Raw genomic sequence first — 16527 nt, 5'->3', positions numbered from 1 at the left:
CACCTAAACATCACAAACTCATCATGGGAAGGGGAGTGGGTTTGGGAGGAATGCTTTGCATGTGTTTGCTGGGAATTAAGTTGTTGCTTTCTTCTGAATGCTTGCAGGTGAAAGTGATGGTAAGGATTTGTTCCTCTCAAGGAGCACATGAAACGTCTGAGTCCATGTCCTTCCTAAAGGTAGACCCACGAAAAAAGCAAATCACATTCTATGATCCAGCATCGACTGGGCCTTCCAGCGCAGGTCACAGAAGAGGTGTTGTTGCTGTCCCAAAGATGTTTGCCTTTGATGCAGTTTTCCCCCAAGATGCTTCACAGGTACTGGAGTCACTCATGTAAACCTCTTGAAGTCATATAAACCTCTCTTGGCCACTGCATTTGATTCCCTGAAGAGTTTCTTCTGTTTCTGGGGAATTTTATTTAACCCTTATTGCCTGGAAAAAACATGGCAGTTAATAGACAGTTGGGTAAATTCTTACATCTTCTGTTTAGCTGAGATGTAAAATTAAGGAATAATAGCTGGGGACAGAGATAGGTTTGCTCACTAAATTACCTTCTTGTGTATTCTCTTGGTAAAGAAAGGCACACAACCAGCTTGAAATCCAGTTTTCCGTCCAGCTAGGTTTTAACCCATTTGATGGAACTGAAATAAGGTCCTTCCCCACAGCTTTCAATGGTAGAGAAATGTGCTTAATGTTAAATTAAATGCTGTTAGGAGGAAAGATAACCCCTTGGGATTGTTATACTGGAACAGGGAGTTTTTATATTATCTGCACCTTTTCCAGTTTGTTTATACTTTGGTTTTGACTGATTATTTTATGTTGATGGTTCTACTGATGGTGGTGCATATCTTTCTTTTGGCCTGCAAAAGGGAGCATTTATTCAGTAGTAGCCTCAGACCTGAAATCTGCTACACAGATAGGATGGCTGGTATTTGAGAGGATTTGGGTTGGCAGTATGTTCAGTGATGTTGCACTTAACTGGTAATTCCTTCTGTGAAAAATCTTTGGTTCAGAAAATAAAATCCTAGAATAGCTTTAAAAAGAGCTAATTCAACAGCATTTGAAGAACTACACTAAGTCTGAAGAGCTGAAAAAAATTAGGGTGAAAAATATGGCACAAAGAATCCAGGGTGGAAATAGTTCTATTAATGTTGAGAAAATATGACAAGGTCTAGTTAGTAATCCCCTCCTCAGATCTTCTTCTAGGGTTTTGTTTAATCTTTTGTGTCCCAGTCTGTAGATAGGAAAATATCTATTAAGTCTAAGTTCTAGACAAGCACTAAAGATGGAGAATGACTTCTCACACACATCAGTGCCCAAAGCACAGGTAACCACATTCAAAAGCTGTTTTCAGATCCTGCCTAAGTTCAAACAGTGTTTTTGTGCAGAAGGACGCAGCAACGATCTCGACATTAGTCAAGAACTGGAAGTGAGATTTTCTGACTTGTGCTGCCAGCCCTGCTGCAAGGTGGCTGGTCACAGCCTGCCTGTCTGCTGGTTTTGGCACCAATCCTTCAGCCTGTTGACCCCTGGTTTGGGATGGCTTTTCAGTTCCTTGTAGCAGGCCTGTTAGGTGGCCTGTTGTGACGTTTTTGGGTGACGTTGGCGGCTGCAGCTCGTCCTGTGGAGGCGTTATTGCTGGAGGCAAGCTTGCTGCAAACAGCACCTGCAAACAGAGCCTTATCATTTCACTGTAGTTACATATTTACAGCAGGCCCCGACCCTGCCCCCAGCTGCTGTACTTAATAGATCATCTTATTGTGTATTTGAAACCTTCCCTGACGTGGATAAACTGGTTTTAGCACAATCAAGTATTTTAGCAAGTTCTCTTTATTGATGATGATGTTTCCACTGGAAGAGGAAAATGTGATACTATGAAATCTTATTCAGGGATCTTAATGCATTTTCTCCAGTATGGATGTCTTTTTAATTCCTGTTAGCACTCCTGAGTAGCTTAATTTCAATGGAGTTGCTACTATTACTGAATAGCCTTGGCTAAGCTATTATACCAGCAGGAAACCTGGTTGGATAGCATTCAGTTTGCTACATTAGTCATAGAATCAATATTCCAAGAGAATAGGTTTAATAGAATTGAAAACTATTTTAGGCTGTAGTAGCATATTTTATTATTTTTTAAGATAGGATAGTTACTAAAATAATAGAACTGATGCCATAAAAATGGGGAGAATATTGCACCTCAAAAATATTGAGTCATTCATTTCATTACAGAAGAATAGTAAAAACCACAGCAGTATATGCTCTTTCACTTGTTTGTCTCCAATTTTTCTTTTAGGCTGAGGTATGCTCTGGAACAGTAGCAGAAGTAATCCAGTCTGTTGTGAATGGTGCAGATGGTTGCATATTTTGCTTTGGTCACGTCAAGCTTGGTGAGCTCCCAAATTCGTTACAGTTAATTACTATGTCAGTCTGGTAATTACATGCTGTCAGCTCCTGGAACAATAAACCTGGAGTATATGAATAGATTAGAATTTCTTTTTAATTAGCTTTGCAAACTTATCACGGTTTATTTCTACACTGTGATTGTAAGTTTTAATTTGAAAAGGTAAAATGTAGCATCAGATTAGCTTATTCAAGAGCAAGTTTATGTAAGCGCATTGTGATGAAAATCAAAAGATCAGAAATGCTTTTAACATTAATTTGCTGTGGGTCTGGCTTACAAAACTTGCAAACCTAATTGAATAAATAGGAATGGATTATTAATTACATACTTTGAATTTTTTCGCCTCTTCTTTCCCTTATTTGTGCAGCACATGGCATTACATGTAATGTACTCTGGTGATATCAGGTGGCAATATGAAGACACACTGCCTTGTACAAGAAAGGCTAATTCTAATTATGTTTCTCTTTTTGTTCTAGGAAAATCTTTTACCATGATTGGGAAAGATAACTCCACACAAAGCCTTGGTATCATCCCCTGTGCAATTTCTTGGCTCTTCAAATTGATCAATGAACGTAAAGAAAAAACTGGAACTCGTTTCTCTATTAGAGTATCTGCTGTAGAGATCAGTGGCAAAGATGAAAACCTTAAGGATTTGTTAGCTGAAGTAGCCACTGGCAGCCTTCAGGATGGCCAGTCTCCTGGGGTTTATTTGAGAGAAGATCCAATATGTGGAACTCAGGTATAATGAATATCACAACATAGATTTTTCTGAGCCTGACTTTCTTCTACTTTTTATTTCCTTTTATCTGACAACAAATATGACAACTTTTAAGCCAGTAAAAAAAAATTATTGCTTTTAATTTATAAGCCTTTCTCCCATGGTGTACATATTTGTTTCTCTTAGTGCCCTGGAGATTTAGCATGTTCAGCAAAAAATAATAAAAAAAATGCCCCTGTGCTAATTAGTCATTTTCTTGTTTATATTCAAGCTTCAAAACCAAAGTGAGCTAAGGGCCCCGACAGCAGAGAAAGCTGCCTTTTTCCTTGATGCTGCAATTGCTGCCAGAAGCACCAGCAAGCCTGAATGTGAGGAGGAAGATAGGAGGAATTCCCACATGCTCTTTACTCTTCACATATACCAGTATCGTATGGAGAAGAGCGGCAAAGGAGGAAGTATGAATGTTCTTACCATATTGTTTATTTTTAAATGATGTGGTCTTGCATGAGTTTTAATAATAATTTGCAATTACTTAAAAAGGAAAAAAAAAACCCCACGAAAACTCTCAAGCCAGTTGAGTCACCTTTAACTTTTTTAGCTGTGACTAATATCTGGTTTCCTTATAATTAAATATTAATTTGGTCATTATCCCATGCTGTATTCATTATTCTCCTCATTTGAATGCCTTTTGAATACCCGGTTTGGCTTGAGTCCATTGCAAGAACGTGATGTACAACTCTTTTTCCCCTTTTTGTTTTAGTGTCTGGAGGACGCAGTCGTTTGCATCTCATTGATCTTGGGAGCTGTGAAAAAGTGCTGAGCAAGAGCCGAGATGGAGGAGGCTCTCTCTGTCTCTCTCTCTCTGCCCTGGGCAACGTAATTTTGGCCTTAATTAATGGTGCTAAGCATGTGCCATATAAGTAAGTGAATTCTAGTCTGCCTTATCTTAAATTTGTTGGTGGTGTTACCTGAGAAATGGATTGCATCAACAATTTACTCTTTACCTAGAATGAAGTTAAAGGAAATTCTGTCAGAGAGGAGTCTGTCTTCTTTTAAGGCCACTCCTACAGATGCATGTATCTGTTCATCAACTTGTCCGTATTAACATGCACACAGGTTTTTACATGTTCAAGTAACATGAAATTCTTAGTTAGATGGCCAAAAGTGGTATATTGGTATATACTGAATTTGGGTGAAGAGTTGGGGGGGGGGGCTTTGATTGTTGAAAAACGTGAGGGAAAAATGAGTAAGATGTTTTCTTTCCTTGTCTCTCCTCTTTGTTTCCTGGATTTGGAATTTTTGGCTGATCTCAGCCAGCTGAACATTAGTGAATAATTGACCCCAAATTTCATAGGATTTTCTTTTCTTTTTGCAAATGCAAAAATTGTACTGAAAATCTGGAAAATATTTAATTGTGTACTGACCAAGTATGGTCATCAAGGGTTGTTATTTCTGTGTCTTTTTGGATGATACATCTTTTCAATTAAAAAAAAAAAAAAAAAACCAGAACACTGTATTGCACATTAGTTTAGCAGAAGTGAATGTTTTGGTGTGTTTCTTTGTGGAGTGTCTGTGACAACAATTTTGTGTCAAACGCACCTGTGGGGAGCCCAGCTTAAAGACAACAGTCACACTGTAAGCACCCTTACCAGAGCTTGGCCTTCAGTCCTTAAATTAATTTGCGGCTTGTCTTACCAACAGCACAGTTATAATGCATTATCAATCATGTCATTTCACATATTTATCTAGTGATGCATCTCAAACAGGTGGTATTTTTTTTCTTTCTGCATTAGGCAGAGAGATATTTTCCTCAGGCTACTTGCTAGGTTTGTGTATGGAGTACAGGATGGATGGGTTAGAGTAGGGATGGCAGATCCTCAACTTGGTCACCTACTGTGGTTTAGTGACCAGACATGACAGGAGTTCCCTCAGGTTGGAACTGCTCAGGGAGGGCAGTACGAAGCAGGGAGCTTCCCATTCCATGGAGATGTGGGGAAAGATGTCTTGGAGACCAGTAAAGGACAAAATGTCTCTTGTCTTGTCAGTTTACTGTCCACAGTGGAGGCTTTGCATCACCAGGAAAGCCTGCAGAGATAAATTCTGCTTCCATTTTTCTATGTCAGAACAGACCACAGGTGGCAGAATGGAAAATAGATTAACTGACACTTGTATTTCTGGTATCTAACATTGTTATACCTGTTTACAGATTTCTTACCATTTCTGTTGACTTCTTTTATTACTGCTATAAGTGTTTGCATAGAGCTCACAGAGTGTAACTATGCTGGTACTACTTCTGTTCAGCTAAAAATACAGCACTCATGAGCTCTTTTGGGTAGTATGACCTAAATCTGAGAAAAGTAGTTATCAGTCAATTGGTTTACAGTTTTCTAAGCAACAAAATGACAAAATGACTTACCATACTGTAAATACACAGGCAGATAAATTAAAATATTGGTACCTTTGTATGTGTACATTTAGACACATTTTTAGTGTGGTTAATAACAGGGGCATATTTCCTATCTACATGTACCGTGCATGCACGAGAGTGAAAGCACAGCTTTTGTGGTGTAAAATTCTGCCAAAAAAATGGTGGTTTCTTTAAATAATCCTGGTGTTTTCATTTTTTTGCACAGGGACAACAAGTTGACAATGTTGTTGAGGGAATCTCTTGGGAACATCAACTGCAGGACTACTATGATTGCACACATTTCTGACTCCCCAGCCAATTATGCAGAGACTCTCACCACTGTTCAGCTCGCATCGCGAATCCACCGCATGAGAAAGAAGAAATCCAAGGTTGGTTCACAAACAAGCAGAAATGAATTCATTTGAAAATGAGTTTTCCTAACCTCTCAGCAGGGGAACATGAGATTTCTTGATGGTAGGAAGTAATACAAAATGCATAAAATCTCAGGAGAGGAGCTGACAAATGACTTGGCACTGAGCCATCATACTGTCCCCAATCCTTAATCCTGATATTCCCTTCTTTTTGTTTCTAACACGTGTTCTTTCTTTGCTTATATGTGAAACTATCTCACAAGCTTCTATCAGTATTAATTAAAAATCAATAGAGGAGGAGCAGAAAACTACTGAGGAGAAAAAAAAGCATAATATTTAATAAAAATTATCTGAAAAGTTGTGATTGTTGTACTATTACTACTACAGTAAAATATATGTAGCATGTTGATTTATCCTCCCCTCTAATATTTTCCCACTAGCTGTAGTTGTGATAGTATACACAAAGCATAGAGTATATTGCAACCTGACCTTTAAATCACTTACTGTGCATGTATATACTTATTTATCAATTGATGCTAATAACTTTCCCATCACTTGTCATTTGCAGTATGCATCCAGCTCCTCTGGAGGAGAGAGTTCATGTGAAGAAGGACATGTCCGGAGACCGCCCCATTTGCGACCATTCCACCCACGAACTGTTGCCCTTGACCCTGACCTCCCTGTACTGAACATATCCAGTGATCCTGATTATTCTTCCAGCAGTGAACAGTCTTGTGATACTGTCATCTATGTTGGTCCCAACGGTGCAGCTTTGTCTGACAGGGAATTGACAGATAATGAAGGTCCACCAGAGTTTGTTCCCATCATCCCATCCCTTAATAAGAAGAGAAATAAAGACAATTCTGCTATTGGTAGGAGTTCTGACAAGGACCATTTCAAATGCAACACTTTCGCTGAACTGCAGGAAAGGTTAGAGTGCATTGATGGAAGTGAAGAACCCATGAAATTTGCTTGTGGAGAAATCTCTGTTGGGTCCAATTGTAGTCCTGTTCCTGGAAGTACAGAAAATGCACAGTCTAAGTTGATAAAGGAAAAAGTATCCTCTCCTTCTGGAGGATTTAAGAAACCGATTCCACAAGAAACTGCATCTCCCAAAAAGGGACATAACCTTCCTTTCCAGGCTGTTGCACCAAGGGGTGGCAATGGCAACTGTCAAGAAAATAGCACACCTCACTTGAAAGCAGAGCTTTCCAAGCTGCAGAGCAGAGCTGACAGCAAAATAATAGACTCTGTCCTGGAGGGGGAGAGAGAGACAATCACTGATTCCCTGCAGACTTCAAGGTGTAGCCCTTCGAGGAATCCAGAGCAGAATAAGGTCACAGCTGAATGTGTCTCTAAGGAAAAGTCCTTGTACATGAAGAGACCTTTGCCAAGCCCAGCACCTCCCCCTCCACAGCAGAGAGAACACTCCCCAGGCTCCAAAGCTGAGAATTTGGAGCTGGACAATAGCAATGCAGTTCGGACTCCTCCTGTGGGAATGAGCAAACAGATGGGAAACAAGCCTGAGCAAAACCCTTTAGGAAGCACATTCCTTGTTGGTAGCAACACCCAGAGTCAGTCAGGTGCTATAGAGGTACACAGCTTCAGGTCAGCCTTCAGAGGGAAATGTTTTGATCGGGATATACTGACCACCACAGTGACTTTGCAGCAGCCTGTTGAGCTGAATGGAGAGGATGAGCTTGTTTTCACAGTGGTGGAAGAGCTCTCTATTAGTGGAATTATGGACAATGGGAGACCTTCCAGTATCATTAGCTTTAACAGTGACTGCTCCCTTCAGGCCCTTGCCTCAGGTTCGAGGCCGGTCAGTATTATCAGCAGCATAAATGATGAGTTTGATGCTTATACCTCACAGGAGACTTCCACTGGTGTAAATATTGATATTGTTGTGCCCTTTGCTAAGGACCCCTTTACTAGCAGCAGACGTTCCTCCATCAGTTCATGGCTTAGTGAAGTCAGCATTTGTACAATTGAAAGTGATGGGGCCCAGTCTAGTGACAGTTTTGTCGCACAGTCATCTTTCAGCTGTAGTAAGTCTGAGGAACCCTTCAGCTTGGACTCATCCCATTTATGTGTCCCCCTGAAAAGTGCTCTGAATGACAGTGGATTTTGCTTCTCTGAGCTGGAGAGTGAGAGCTTGAATTCCAGCAAGCTTTCCTCAGGCATCAACAAAAGCCCTCAAACCTCTGAAATTACCAAAGCATCTCAGATAAAAAGTGCTTTTTGTGTCACTGATCAGCCAGTAAAAATTAAATTTAGTAATTCTCGTGATGCACCTGTGATAGAAACAATACATTCTAGTCTTCCTAGGAAAACAAAAACTACCTCTTCTCCAATCCACAATAATACTGTCCTCAGCTATAAAGAGCTGCAGAATCCACATGGCATATTTGAAGATCCTTGGCTGTTACGCACTGATTATCACTTGGAAGCAAAACCTGCAGAGTCGCTGCTCTCTCCAAAACCTCACACGTTTGGTACTGAGAAGCAGCCAGAAAAAGCTGCCCAGTGTTTTGGCACAGCATCCAGGCCAACGAAGTCACAGACTATGCTTGCCTGTTCGCAGAGGGTTGTGGATGGTTGTGAAATGGCCTGCAAATCCTCCAACGGAGCTGCAAAGAAGTCAGAAGTGGCAATGAAGATGCCACAGCTGAAGAGAGGAGCCACCACACTGGGAGTGATGCCAGTGTCACATGCTAACAGTACTTTGCCAGAGTCTGGGACCCGAGGGAATTTGGATGCTCCCTTGGGCACTGGTAGCTTGAAATCGTCCCTGGGAAGGAAGAGCACACCACAGAAATCAACCATGTTGCCCAGACCAGGTGGGCCAACACCTCCAACACCTCCTGTACGTAAATCGAGCCTGGAGCAGAGACCTGTTGGTCTGGGTAACAGTGGGGGAAAAGCCTCTGGCCTGGATTTTGCCAGGGCTGCCACGCCAAAGGCTGAAGATGAAGCAGATCTGCGGTTGAAAGCTGGCTCTTACTTTAGTGAAAGTTCCAGCTGCAAAATGAACTTGAAGGGTGACCACTCTTTGCCCAAGATGACATCCAGTTTGAAGGTGAAGGCATCAAAGAGTGAAACTGTGCACCGATACGGGAGCCACATGTCCCTGGAGAGGTGTGACAGCCTGACATCTGTTGGATCCAAAGCAAGTGTTGTGAGGGACAGTGGGAGCACTGGCAACAGCCGGGCAGGGCGCTCTGTCCCTAGGCTGGGGGTCCCTACAGTTGGGTCCAGTATGGGTTTACCACTGCCCTTCACTGCCCCTGCACCTGGTAAAAACAGCCAGGCAAAACCCACCACTAACCAGAAGGTGCAAGCCAACGGGAATAAAACCAGAGGACTCTCTGCCAGTGGGTCAAAGTCTCTCAGCTCCTCTGTGAAGTCCCTGGCACAGCCTGCAGGGAAGGGCTCTGGCATGGCCCCTGGTGGGAAGGCAGCCCCCCGTTCTGTGCAGCCCGTCAGCGGCAAACCCGGCCGCGGGACCATCATGGGCACCAAGCAGGCCATGAGGGCGGCCAACAGCCGCGTCAACGAGCTGGTGTCGGGCAGCTCTGCCAAGGCAGGACACTTCCGAGGCTCCACCGACTCTGACAGTGGCAATGACAGTGGCATCAACCTCAGCGACGAGAAGTCACAGCTGCCAGTGCTGCCGTCTCCCTACAGCAAGATCACAGCCCCGCGGCGGCCACAGCGCTACAGCAGCGGGCACGGCAGTGACAACAGCAGCGTCCTGAGCGGGGAGCTGCCGCCAGCCATGGGGAGGACAGCTCTGTTCTACCACAGCGGGGGCAGCAGTGGCTATGAGAGTATGATTCGGGACAGCGAGGCCACCGGCAGCGCCTCCTCAGCACACGACTCCATGAGCGAGAGTGGGATGTCGTCGCCAGGTCGGATGAGGAGCCTCAAATCCCCCAAGAAACGGTCAACAGGTAAGACGAGAAGGGGCAGGTGGCCAGGTGTTCGCTGGTGCTGCACTGCATCTTGAGGATGGAGGCCTTTTGTGGCATCTCGGACGGAGTGGAGAGGAAGTTTGGAGGGAACTCGAAGTAGGGAGGTGAACTGACTGCATGCACTTGTGTGTGCATGTGTATTGCTGTGACAGCAGCTACTTGTCATTTATTTTACTTCAAAGCTGCAGGTGTGACACAGGTGCTGTGGTGGAGAGGGCAGGAGAGGTGTGGGTGCCCTGGGGTGCCGACAGCCTCTCTGTGAAGGGAGAAGGCAGCAGGTGGCTGCCGGCAGATGTGGGACATACCTTCCTCCCTCAGCAGGGCCAGGACCAGGGTGGCCCAAATAGGAAGGTGTGAGTTGGTAAAAATGAGGTGAGTTCTGATGGGGTTTTGTGAGGATTGAAAGAGTGATCATGGAAGACTGGTGAGAGAAGGGCAGTGAAGAGAGGAGGAGCTCTGCTGCTAGGTGTCTGTGAGGGAATACCAGAGAGATTGGTTAGGACTGTAGTTTAGAAACAAAGGAATGGACTGGGAGGGGAGAAGAGTGTTTGTGAATTAATGAGGATTGCTAAATGTGTGTTAGATTACCCAAAGATAAGGCTTAGAGCAGTAGGGCAGGTGCATAAAATGCAGCAACTCCTGGGTTAATCCTACCAGCTAATCACAGTGTTATTGTATTGCACTCTAACAGTATTCACAGTAAGAAATTTTAGGGGGGGTGGGTGTATCCTATAAGCAGTAGGACATTGACTGGGAGAGTTGCTTGGAAGGGGCAACTCTGGCTCAGAGTGTCTGAGCGCGCCAAGCAAAGGTGGGCGTGTGGGGGCCAGGTCTCCTTTCCTTCCCACTGGTGCCTTTCCATATTGCCTTCACTGCTCGTGCTCATATAAGTGCAGCTGCAGAGTCAAGTGTATTTGTTGTCAGCTTTAAAACCTGGCTCATGTAATTGGTGTTACAGTGTTCATTTCTCAGATCTAGGTTGAGGTCCTGTGGTATTGTAAAGAATCCATGGCAACCAGTGCCATATAGATCATGACCAGTAGCCTCCTTCAGCAACCTGGGCATACTGACTTTTGGAAATATAGTAGGAACTAAGATCAGCAATGTGCTGGATCTGAAGTTCTGGTTGGAAAGTGGCAATTGTTGCAATCTCTGTAGATACCCACAATGCTCAGTTCTGGCAGTAAAACCAAATGAATGAAGTTGATCTCATGGTGCTTTCTGGTCAAGGACAGTGAGTTCCTCCAGCAAGCGATAAATCATTTTGGAAACTAAGTGCAACATTTGCTGCGCTTCTCTTTCCATAGCATATCAGCCTCTTAAACCTTTCCTACAAATCAATATTAACAGCGGTATAAGTTGCACACATATTGAGAAGGCATTACCCACTGATGGATTTGTATTTGGTTTTGCCCCAGGAAATACTTATATGGTCTTTTAAAATGACAAACTATTTCTTTTTCCAGTTGTAATTGCTCTGTATCAGTAAATTATGTATTACTTTTTTGGAGTGCTGTAGACTTTGAGAAAATAATGTGTTTCATGCATGAAATGTGATTTACCAGGAAGTGCATCAAATATTTCTTACGAGAAATGTTTGGTTCAGACCTATTATTTTTCTAAAATGATTGTAACCTTTGCACATTATTAGATATTCTTGGAGTAGCTTATGTAACACCAGACTATGTTGGAGTCTTTGGATTTAAGGACAGATCCTACTCCCATGTATGTCACTGTAAACCTGTCCTCTTATCCTGTAACTTCATTCTTGAAGAAATGATGTTGACTCTGGCTTGTACAGTGGAAGGAGTTGAAGTTTGCCTGCTTATTGCATGTGTTTGACCACATCTGTTTGGTGTCCTCCTCAGAGGGATCTCCTGTCCCCAAAGCAGTTACCAGATCAGGGTTACAGTGTGTGGCTTTGTCTGACAGGACTGTAATAGTGTTTCAGGCTGAATGGATTTGGGTTGTGAGAAGGGTTTTGTAGAAGTAGAATCAAGTCTTCCCCTTCTGAAAACATTCCCATTTTATTCTTGTTACTTGGAAATCAGCAAGGATGCAATTAAGAATATTCTTTTCTTAATAATATATAAAGCAGGTAACTTTCCAGGGTATCAGTGGAGGTGTGTTGCTTTGGGGATGCCTGCTGTAATTTTGTCTTCATGTTGCAGGTCTTGACAGGGTTTATCTGACAGCCTTAACTTGCACTTACCTCTCCTGTAGAGGTCTTAGCCCAGGAGTTATTTTGGCAGCACTGTCCTTTGAGCAGAGCTGCGTTATCTGTTTGATGTGCTCCCTTTTGTGAGAGCATAGGAAACAAGAGTCTTCATTTCTAAGTTAGCTTTCCATAAGAGGAGGCAGTTGAGTACTTAATGTATTGTCACCAGTCACCTAAAGCCAGTTTATACTTACTGCTAGCTTGTGTTATTTCAGCTTGTTTCTGGTGGCCTTCAGCCCTCTTCTTCTGAGGGATTGGACTACAGGCTTGTTAATGTTGCCTGACCAGCTCTGTGCATGTACTCATGCTTGAGACATGTACTATAAAGCTCAGATTTTTAGAGAATGGTAAGAGAATTAATAATCACTAAAAAAAGCACTGGACACACCAGAGTGCCATCTCTTGCAATCAAAAGCATCAGCATTTTTCAAGGATATAACTCAGTCTCTGCTTCATGAAACTTGAACCTTAGGAGAAGCATAATGAAGCAGTATGATTTTCTTGGAAAATATGGGAGCATTCTTTTGAAGGCTCCCAGAATTAGTGAGTTTTGTCATGCACTGAGCTCATGGGTGCTGGTGCAAAGGTGTGAGATGTCTCAGCTTCAGAGGTGCTCAAGTTGCAGCTTGGTTGATGCCTTCTGTGAATGCCTCTCAATCCCACTAAGTCACTTCTGGTATTTAGCACCCTAAAATAGCAGTAGTAGTTCTGGAGGGAACTGTTTGAGCTTTGCAAAGATGTAGTGCAGTGACAGGGATCTTAGATAAGCTTGCTTGGCTTTAACTGGGGGAGCAGAAGATTTCCAGATAAGTTAGCCATTATCAGTATCAGTTTTAGATTATTCACTATCTCACGGCCTTTGCAAGGTAATGAATACCATTGTAGTCCACCAAAGAAAAATCAATCCAGGCAAAATATTTCTGCTAGGAGAGAATAAAGAACTGATGTTCAGACATCTGCTCTGGGAGAGGAACTGCTGTTGCTCCCATCTGGGAACCAAGTGAAACCCACTTTGTCAAGGCAGTAACTCAATTAGCAGCCTGAGGGTATTTTACTAAAAGGAAAATATAAAGAAAAGCATTTCTTCCTAAGTATGCTGAGAACCTAGATCTTTCTTTAATTCACTGCAGTATGTTCTCCAGTGTGTTAGTCTCTCAGAGCCTGAGGAATGTTTGTTTTTGTGTTTTAGGTCTCCAGCGTCGCAGACTGATTCCTGCACCATTGCCAGATGCTGCCTCCTTAGGAAGAAAACCCAGTGTCACTGGCCAATGGGTTGATCTACCACCTTTGCCAGGCACTTTGAAAGAGCCATTTGAAATTAAAGTTTATGAGATTGATGATGTGGAACGATTACAGCGACACAGACAAGAGGAAACTGAGGTCAGCACATATTTTACAAGTGTAGACAACTTAAATTACAATATACAGACAAAGTCCTTGCTTGAATGCCAGAATGGTGTTCAGGAAATTGAGTGCAATTAAAGTACTATAATTATTAATTTTACAATTCATATGTTGGGGTACCCTTAACACAGAAAATGAAAATTATTACTGTCTAAAATTAATTGTGTCTAACATGACTGATGGTGTAAATGGAAGTTACCAATGAATACATTATGAGAAGACTTCATAATCCTAGCCTGGCTGGTGGAACCTTACAGCCTCCCTCAATGATAGGATCATTAACTCTTTATGTAAATGACAGGACTCTATTAAATCAGGGATATACTGAGTTTAGCTTACATGTAATTGGAAAACACTTCAGCTAGTCCTATTTTAGAGACCAGAATTCTATCTTCTACTGATGCCTTTTTCCCCTTTCTTTTGTAATAGCCTTTCCAGGATGTTGAGAAGGTAGGAATGCTTTTTAGAAAATAAGAATTCATGTTTTAGTATTCACTGTAACTCTGACATTATCATTAGGCTGTGTTTATCATTATCACTACTGGAAAAAAATTATCTACAAACAGTAGTAATTTCAGAATGTATTAAGAGATGTTCACTAATTCAGAGAAGTGCAACCAATGCTCAAGTGGTGTAGCTTGCAGTTCCTCTAGATTAGAATTCATTAATGTAAACTTCAAATAAAAAGACCCCTGAAAACCCTCTAAAAATCCCACCAACCCCACAACCAAATGAAACAACCCAGCTGATCACTCTTACGTGAGCTGGGAGCAATTTTTGTCAGACTGTTATGGGCCAGCTCAAAACAGGAGAATTCATGGAATGGTCTTTCTGTGTCTTAAAAGGGTCTGATGTATTTCCATACCAAGCTGAAGATACTAGAGAGGCGCCAACAGCGAATCAGAGAAATAAAGGCAAAGCACGAATGTTTGAAGGAAGAGTTGGAAGAGACAAAGTGCAGGTTGATGATGGATCCAAATAAATGGAAGGAAGACTGTAAGTATTTTGCAAAAACAGCAGTATGATCAGCTTCTAACAGATTTTCAGCATGTCAGCAGTCCCACTGAAAAACTTAATCACTTGCTAAGATATTTTGCTGAATTGAGTCCTAAAATACTCTATGACTCAAAACTCTGTGTTTGTGTAATATGCTATTTGAACAAAAAACATTCAAACCAACCAGAAGAGAACATACAAATGGTGCAGTTAATATTAAATGTGATGTTTGTTAATATTAAATATATACTCTTTTATTATTCTTCTTTCCAAAGAAGGAAAAAATTGTTTCCATATCCATTATAGCTTGGAAAATTGAGGCATGAGATTTGTCCCCAGACTAAGTGCTGTGCATAACTGGAACCTTAAGGCAGAGTTTTGCATCTGCTGAACAAAGGGGAAAAAAAATCTTAGTTCAAGAAGAACTAAATTCTACCCTACCATATTGGCTCCTTTGTGATAGAATCATGTTTTATGAGTATGGTTATTGTATTTGGGAGGCTGAAATAACGACGTGACTCCAATCTTCTTGGAGTCATAAGGTTTATTAAAAGCACACCGTTTTTATACGCTGCTCCGATACAGTCGGACATGATTGGTCATTCAGACCAACACCTCTTTGTAAACATCTTTTCAAGTAAACAAGATGGAAAAACAGCAGGTGCAAATATTAAAAATTGTTTGGAATGTCTTCTCCCAGGTCCTCCAGAGCAATGCCTGGGAAAGTCTATCTGACTTGCTTTCTCACAGGCTCTACTGCTGCCTGATGCCTAAAAATTTTTTTTTGGCCAGGCTATCAGCATCCACATTATGATAAGCTGTTTCTCTTACTCAGTCCTTTTTTGTCTGACAGTTGAAGTGGATCCTGATCTTGATAAGGAGTCACAGGAGTACCTGGAGGCACTGGAACAAGTGACAGAAGAACTGGAGCAGTGTGTTAATCTGTGCAAGTCACATATCATGATCGTGACGTGTTTTGATATCGGGATAACTGACGCGCCGGATGGAGTGAGGGAGGTGGAGGTTTGAAGAGAGGCTTTTCAAGGGACTGAAGGAAGTGAAGCTGGGTCGTCTGACATGAAGAAGAAAAGGGATAAAGTAGCTGAGAAATGAAGGAGGAAAGGTGAAGACTAAAAAGCAACAGTGAATGTTGTAAGAGAAAGAAACAGCTGAGGAATGGGAATGTTCATAAATCATTTGGTGCCTCAACGTGACCTGAGCTGTACAAAGATAAAAGTAGGATCAAGTGTTGCTTCTACCAGAGGGAGGTGAAGAAATTTAGTACAAACCCTGATGTTAATTAACAAACAAATGAACAAACGTGAAATGGAAGTGCCTTTAAAGTTCATTTGATTTTCATTTTTGTATTTGGTGCTACAATTAAAGCCAGCAAACCTAAGCAGACCACAAAATGTATTCCTACAAAATATTTTATACTGTATAGTGTATTTATGACTATATGTAAAAAACAAACAACATTGTAGCAAAAGCAATAAGTAAATTATGTTTTCATACCTGAACTTGCCTTCTTGTTTCATAGAAAAGCTGTTTTATGTAGCAGAATTGAAATTGTATTATAATTGTTTTCTTGGTTAGGGTTCAAGATATTTTTATGAACATTTATCTATTGAAAAGGAGTATTATGGCATTTTGAGATGATTGTTTTACCTTCAGGTTTTGTATTATTACTTTTTCAGATCAAAATAAATGTTTGTTTTCCATTTTATATATACATATATAGATATATATTAACTGCTTACCTACTTCCTTGGTTACTAACCTCACTTTTCATACACCTGGTCTTTTTTGGAGTCGTAAATTTAATGTGAGGAAGTCTACAAAAGACACTGTGGTTTGTTTTGGCTTTCTTTTTTCCTCTCTGACTGCAGGAATTGAGAATTATGTTTATTACCAAAACCATAAAACAAGCAAAAAAAAGGAGCAAAAAGTTTTTGTAAATGTTAAGTTAGGTCCATATTTTTATATAGTTTTGACTATAAATATAGCATTTGCATTTTGAACTTTTAAGACAAATAG

General features: G+C 41.5%; 1 protein-coding gene across 1 annotated transcript in view; it reads left to right on the top strand.

The window, feature by feature from the left end:
• KIF26A (kinesin family member 26A) overlaps positions 1 to 15790 on the top strand; it is a 92685-nt gene extending 76895 nt beyond the window's left edge. Inside the window, exons 6-15 of the mRNA XM_066321680.1 lie at positions 108 to 317; positions 2295 to 2388; positions 2879 to 3141; positions 3392 to 3575; positions 3881 to 4040; positions 5754 to 5916; positions 6467 to 9851; positions 13280 to 13470; positions 14340 to 14490; positions 15344 to 15790. Coding sequence (XP_066177777.1) covers positions 108 to 317; positions 2295 to 2388; positions 2879 to 3141; positions 3392 to 3575; positions 3881 to 4040; positions 5754 to 5916; positions 6467 to 9851; positions 13280 to 13470; positions 14340 to 14490; positions 15344 to 15519 — 4977 coding nt within the window. The 3' untranslated portion in view covers positions 15520 to 15790. The remainder of the gene's footprint in view (positions 1 to 107; positions 318 to 2294; positions 2389 to 2878; positions 3142 to 3391; positions 3576 to 3880; positions 4041 to 5753; positions 5917 to 6466; positions 9852 to 13279; positions 13471 to 14339; positions 14491 to 15343) is intronic.
• Positions 15791 to 16527: the final 737 nt, after the last annotated feature.

Source organism: Sylvia atricapilla, chromosome 6 (assembly GCF_009819655.1).
Source record: "Sylvia atricapilla isolate bSylAtr1 chromosome 6, bSylAtr1.pri, whole genome shotgun sequence".
NCBI lineage: Eukaryota > Metazoa > Chordata > Aves > Passeriformes > Sylviidae > Sylvia > Sylvia atricapilla.
Note: the sequence above shows the minus strand (reverse complement) of the source record. Positions and strands in the feature narration are given on the sequence as shown.